Raw genomic sequence first — 6138 nt, forward strand, 5'->3', positions numbered from 1 at the left:
TTGTCACCCTCAGCAGGCCTGCCCTGTCGGGTCTGGGTGTGGTCCCTCACTGTGCCGTAGCCACAGAATTCCCTCTCCCGCGTCCAAGTGGTGCTGGTGTAAGATTCTCTTCCCTTCCCACCTGCCCTTTCCTCAGGCAACGGCCCAAAATCCTACGCCACGGACAGGAGTCCGGGTCTGTGCTGCCCTCTCTTCTGAAAACTGACTCCCCATACCTTAGGCTCGTTCTCCACTGCTTTAGGTTGTGCGGTTTGTCTCCCACACTGGTTTTGGATGCCCCCTAACACTTGAAATGACTTTTCCTTTTTACTTAGAGAGATGGGTTTGGAGTCAAGTGGTCCTATATATGAATCTTAGGTACCTGACTTTGGGTAAGCCACCCAGTGACTTTTTGGTTCCTGAGCTAGTTTCTGCATCTGTAAAACGGTTAGAAAGTTGGTATAAGATTACAAGAGAACATGTGAAATCCTGTGTTCACGCAGTTTTCAGAAAACGAGTGCCTTCCTCGCTTCCTCATCCCTGTGGCATGCTAAGAGCTGCTTGCATGAAGTAGGTTCCTCCTGAGCGACGCGGGTGCAGTTGGGACCGTCAGGCGCCAGCATGCGGCCGTCCGTTCTTGGTAGTCACTGGATGCCTTACCAGCCAAGGGGCCTCAAAACTGAGGGTGAGAATTCTCTTGTTCGTCCTTGCACTCTCACTGCACATGGTGCTTTGTACCTCTGCTGGAGTCTCCTGGATCTAGAAATTTCTTTAATGCTGCTGAAGTTCATGGAATGGACTGGAATGGACTAGCTCACATATGTTGTAGGGTTCACAGAAGACCTGAACTACAAAGACACAGGGGCTACTCCACCTCAGTCCCCAATCCCAGGGTTGCCCGTGTCCCTTGTCCAGTCTGGAAAGTCTGGCGTCAGCCAGAGGCTCCCAGGGACAGTAGGTGGGAGGGGCTCCTAACAATGACAGCAGCTGAACTCCAAGGCCAGGTTTTGAGGACTCAATGGCCACCTCGGCCACTGAAGGAGAGGGCTAACCAGATAGAGGAGAGAAGAGTGAAGGCTTCCCCAGGCAGGACCCAGCCGTTCGGCATTCCTTCTCCCATAACTCCTGTCAGAACTGAGCGCTACTTAATTGAGAAAGCACACTGGGCACTATCCGTGCAGCACAGGACTCAGCAGCCCAGAACCCCAGAGCCACGACTCTGGAAATGCTGGGCCCCGCTGCTCAGCCCTGGCCAGAGCAAGAGCCTGCCCAGCAAGGCTGCTCTTGGATTTGGACAGCTGTTCCAAATTTCCAGAAGCCCTGCCCATTACACTTAGCGCTCTGTGCTGGAGCCACAATAACGTGCAAGGAAGGAGGCACTTACTTACAAGCAGCTTAGCTATTTATTAAGTCAGTAGAAAAATGACTTTACAGGTCTGCGGTGCAATAAGGGAGAGGGGGACCTACCCCCACGCTGGAGCGCCCCAGTCCAGGCCCGTGCCCCGAGCGTGGTCTGCAAGTGTGCGTGGGAGCACGTGAGCTGACTGGACGCCCCAGAGCGTCTCCTAAGTCTGCTGCCCCCGTGGGGGGCACTGGGATCGAGCCCAGCAGCTGGGCCTGATGAGAAGAGCCTGAGGAGCTGAGCTCTAGAAGCGGCCCAACACAGTGGCTAACAGAGCCATGCGTATGTACATGCCGTTCTCGGCCTGGCGGAAGTAGGCTGCTCGGGGGTCTGAGTCCACCTCCACACTACAAGAGAAAGAAAACGGTGACCGCACCGCCCACGATGGCCTGTCCAGGACTCAGTGTCCTCCCACAGTCAGCCCCTGGTGTATCCTCAGTTTTGAAGCCATGTCACCTTATCTCATTGACTCGAGGCATTGGGTGCATCACCACCATCTTCTTCTTGGCCCGCGTCATGATGTGGGGAGTGAGAATGAACTGGCCAAAGCACTGCGAGGCAGATGGGGACCCTGTCAGCACCTCAGGGCCAGGGTGGCTGTGGGGCCACCAGCCTGGGTTCCTCCTGGGTCCCCTCCACACCCACATGCAGTTATTGTTATCACAATTGAGAAGCCCGATCAAGCTCCTGGGGCCCAGCCTTCTTGGCCACTAGTCTGGATGCACCACAGCAACAGCCCTGGCCTCCCCTCGGCCCTGGCACTCACCGCTTCGTACTCCTGGCTCGACTCAAAGCGTTCCTTTTGGATACGAGTCATGTAGAGCACATCCGTGTCAGGCAGTGCTTCCTCAATGCTCTCAAATTCCTCCTGGAAGGGGAGGCAGAGCCAGAGTGAATGCAGAGCCAGGCTCTCACTGCCCAACCCACACCCCCACGGCCACCAGGGCCTCACCTGCTTGGTGCCACGGGCCGCCACAAAGGCCCGCACATTGGGTGGCATGCGCAGGCTGGGAGGTGCCACGTAGCGCAGGCTGACACGGTACTGGGTGAGCAGGCAGGCCAGGGAATGCACTGTGCGTCCATGCTTCAGGTCCCCCACCATTGTGATCTAAGGGAAGAACCCGATCACAAAGAGGGCCCCCAGATCAAGCACCTGCCCTCCCATTTTGAAGCTTCGGGACTCAGGACCAGAACGCAGGCAGCGCTGATGCAGCATGCCTCGGACAGAGAAGGTACTGCCCGACTGCCCTCTTCAGCTCTTCTCCAGGCAGGCCCCCAACGCCTGCCACTGCCCTCACCGTCATGCCATTGACGGTTCCAAGCTCCTCCCGGATGGTGAAGATGTCCAGCAGGGCCTGCGTGGGATGTTCTCCAACCCCATCCCCAGCATTGATCACGGGCCTTCGACAGTGCTTGGCCGCCAGCTGTGAAAACAGGAATAAGAAAGGAGAGCTCTGGGGCGCCTGGGTGGCTCTGTTGGTTAAGCGGCCGGCTTCCGGCTTTGGCTCAGGTCATGATCTCACAGTTTGTGGTTCGATCCCTGCGTCGGGCTCTGTGCTGACAGCTCAGAGCCTGGAGCCTGCTTCAGATTCTGTGTCTCCCTCTCTTTCTGACCCAACCCCCCCCACCACCCCGCTCCTGCTGCCTCTGTCTCTCAAAATAAATAAAAAGAAAGGAGAGCTCTGATTTCTGCATCCCAGTGGTCCCCACTCCCTGCCTGAATCCCGCTCCTGAATCCCACTCTTCTTGGGTCCCCTCAGCCATCTGGCCCAGAGACTTGCAGTCATGTCCCTGGATCCGGCCTAATCAGCCGCAGGGGGCCTCACCTCCACGGCTCCAGGCTGGGGGTGTCGAAGCACAACGACGTCAGCGTAGCAGCTCATGGTCTGCACGGAGTCAGCCAAGGATTCGCCCTTTTGAACTGAAGATGTGGCTTCTGAGAAGCTGAGCACAGCACCCCCCAGCCGGGCCATGGCTGCAGCAAAGGAACTGCTGGTCCGCGTGCTCACCTCGTAGAACATGGAGGCCATCACCTTCCCCTAGGGGGAGGGCAAAGACTCAGTGGGAAAGTGCCTGTGCTCATCTCGGGGGGAAGGAAAGGCTGCTGCTTGCTTCACCCACTCACACAGGAGGGATACTGAGAGAACTCCCTGCAAACCTCCTCGTGACCTGTCCTACCCTTGACATTTCCATCAGTGTTGTTCTGAGCTAAAGGCTCCACCTCCAAAACACCATTAGTAAATATCTGAATGAGAAATCCATTTTCTGGGAGAAACAGAAACACCCCAGATCTATCCCACTGACTACATCTGCACAGAGCAAGCAACCAGATTAGCAGGCTGATGCACTAGCACTCAGGGCCTCACAAGTCAGCTAATACTGGTCAGAGAAGAGCAAACATGTGGGGGTCAACGGCCTAGGGCAGAACGACCTTCTGGAGTACAGAAGGCCGAGCAGTGTATAGTAGGGGACCTGGACTCATACAAGGTGACCTATGGGGGAAGAGGGAGATCCCTCTGACAGGTTTTGGATCCATAGCCCACAGCTCTAGCCCTGAACCTGACCTTGAGGATGTCGAGGCTCCGCTCCTTCTGTACCATCATACGCAGTGTGTGTGCCACATTGAACAGGTGAGACATCTAAGAGAGACCCCAAGTCAGCTGGAAAGGCAGTGGACCCCAGAGGTCCTAGCCCCAACTTTGCAGATTCTCACAGCTCTGGGTGTCCCCTTCCTCCCTCCCCCAGGCACCTGATCCTTGGTGAACTGCTGGACAGACAGGATATGTTGACCCACTAATGAGTGCAGCAGGGGTGAGGTCTGGGGGTGCAGCAGGCCAGGGGTCCCCAGGTTCTGGGGTGACGCCTGTCTAGGTACTGGTGGTGGAGGGTAGCAGGTGCCATCAAGGGTTCCCATGAGCTCTGCAGTGAGGGACGGGGCAGAAGAGGCGGGTCAGAGGGCTCCTCCTACACAGGTCAGGTCAGACAGGTCCCCGGGGTGAGTGTGGGTTCCAGCGGAGTCTCACCTGGCTCCACTGCCTTCCGAGAGGACTTTTCCTTCGGCTCTTCAGCTACAAACGAGCGACAGGACAGAAGTAAGCCTGCATCTAAGGTCTGTGAAGAACTCCCATTTCCCCACACTCTGGATCACAGCGTCTGTGTTAAACCAACTCACACAACAGTAGCTATAGCAGGTTACGGGACAACAGGGACCAGTAACCCTGGGGACACACCAGTGATTTCCCAAGGCGGCTGCTGTGAGAGCAGTGGTGCCCTCCCAGGGCCCGCCCAAGTGGCAAAGGGATCCTGGGCAAGGGAACAGCCAGGCTCACACCAACCAATAACCTGGATTTACCCCACATCCTGCTGCCCCGTGGGATCCCAGCTCCTGGGCGGAGGAACACAGCTGCCCACAACAAGAAAGGCCGTGAGAAGCTGTGGGATGCCTACCTCACCGAGAGCAGACTGACTGAGGCAGAGCAAGGTACAGTGGGTCAGACTAGGATGAGGGAAGGGCGGGAAGAACAGGGGAAGTGGACAAAAGTGAGGTGCTGGGAGGAGGCCCCTGCGAGCCCCTAAGCCCCAGTCCATCATGGGGACGCTGTGGGGAAGAGGAGCCTGTCCCTACGTATCTCTGAGTCCTGGTGGCCCCATCCTCCACGTCCCAGGGCCTCCCTCTTACCTGGCAGGCCTGGGTCGGAGGCTCGGTGGATCCTGGGCGGCAGGTGGAAGCGGCCATCGGGAAGCCCTGGGGCAGCCCGGCGGGGCCTTTCAGGTGTCTGCAGAGATACGGGCCCAGCGTTTTAAAAAGTACTGCTGCAACACCTCCTCAAATGTAATCCCTCAGGACGAGCCAAACTGCGCACTGTCCACAGCGAGAACGGCAGGGACCCCACTCGACCATCTCCTCTCAGGTCCATCCTTCTGCTGTGGGGGGCACAGGGGGCAAACCCGCCTTCCAGAGGTGTGTGCTAGCCCCACGACAGGCCCTCAGAGAAACCTCTGCTTGGGTTAATAAAGGGCTTGTGTTCCCCTATGTAGGTAAGCTCCTAAATCCAGAGTTAATTCTATGTTTTACAGTAGACAAAGGGACAGGTGGTGGGAATTTTAAGCATAGAGAACTTTGCACCCCTACACCACTAATTGTAACATCTCTGCTGTTGGCTCTGTCCCTGGATGCACCCCCCAACACCCCCCACCCTGTCCCGAAACACTGTGGATACCGTGGTTATCTCGCTGGTGGCAGGGGCCGGCGGTGCGAGCTGGGGAACAGCCCCCTGAGGCCACTTGCGTACATCCTGTCCGTAGCCTGGGGGCACCAATACCTGCAGACAGAAGGCAGGAGCAGGCGAGTGAGCAGGGGGCAAAGAGCTGGACTGAGACCCTAAAGCAATGGAAGCCAGCACAAAGGAAAAATGCCTCAGGGGGCCTGTGCCCACCCATGTCCAGCGCAGCTGGAGGAGGTGCTGGAACCACAGCCATGTGCTGGGGCAGGCTGACAGTGGTACCAAGGAAGTTGCTACTGGGGATGGGCCAACAGTGGGGTTCAGGTCACACACATACCTGCCCGTCGATATAGGCCACCTCCCCTCGTAGGACCACACGGCGGACAGTGCCCTTCACCTTCTGCCCTTCGAAGGGTGTCCAGTGGGCCTTGGAGAAGGGCATGTGGCTGGGGATGGTCCATTCATGCTCTAGATCCACCTGCCCAGAGTCACGGGTCACACTAGGGTAGGCCCCCCCCCCCCCCCCCCCCCCCC

At 57.5% G+C, this 6138-nt stretch overlaps 1 protein-coding gene across 2 annotated transcripts in view; it reads right to left on the reverse strand.

Moving 5' to 3' along the window:
* Nucleotides 1–1363: 1363 nt before the first annotated feature.
* CAD (carbamoyl-phosphate synthetase 2, aspartate transcarbamylase, and dihydroorotase) overlaps nucleotides 1364–6138 on the reverse strand; it is a 22840-nt gene continuing 18065 nt past the window's right edge. The window contains exons 32-44 of one of the 2 annotated variants that reach the window (XM_029938089.1): nucleotides 5942–6138; nucleotides 5602–5703; nucleotides 5061–5157; nucleotides 4734–4784; nucleotides 4405–4449; nucleotides 4131–4300; nucleotides 3946–4020; nucleotides 3208–3420; nucleotides 2680–2805; nucleotides 2334–2489; nucleotides 2148–2249; nucleotides 1838–1932; nucleotides 1364–1728 (exon numbers count right to left, since the gene is read on the reverse strand). The exon at nucleotides 5942–6138 is cut by the window's right edge and continues 171 nt beyond it. In XM_029938089.1, coding sequence (XP_029793949.1) covers nucleotides 1626–1728; nucleotides 1838–1932; nucleotides 2148–2249; nucleotides 2334–2489; nucleotides 2680–2805; nucleotides 3208–3420; nucleotides 3946–4020; nucleotides 4131–4300; nucleotides 4405–4449; nucleotides 4734–4784; nucleotides 5061–5157; nucleotides 5602–5703; nucleotides 5942–6138 — 1532 coding nt within the window. In that variant the 3' untranslated portion in view covers nucleotides 1364–1625. The remainder of the gene's footprint in view (nucleotides 1729–1837; nucleotides 1933–2147; nucleotides 2250–2333; nucleotides 2490–2679; nucleotides 2806–3207; nucleotides 3421–3945; nucleotides 4021–4130; nucleotides 4301–4404; nucleotides 4450–4733; nucleotides 4785–5060; nucleotides 5158–5601; nucleotides 5704–5941) is intronic. The other variant, XM_029938090.1, reaches the window with a different exon arrangement.

Source organism: Suricata suricatta, chromosome 4, assembly GCF_006229205.1.
Source record: "Suricata suricatta isolate VVHF042 chromosome 4, meerkat_22Aug2017_6uvM2_HiC, whole genome shotgun sequence".
NCBI classification, from domain to species: domain Eukaryota; kingdom Metazoa; phylum Chordata; class Mammalia; order Carnivora; family Herpestidae; genus Suricata; species Suricata suricatta.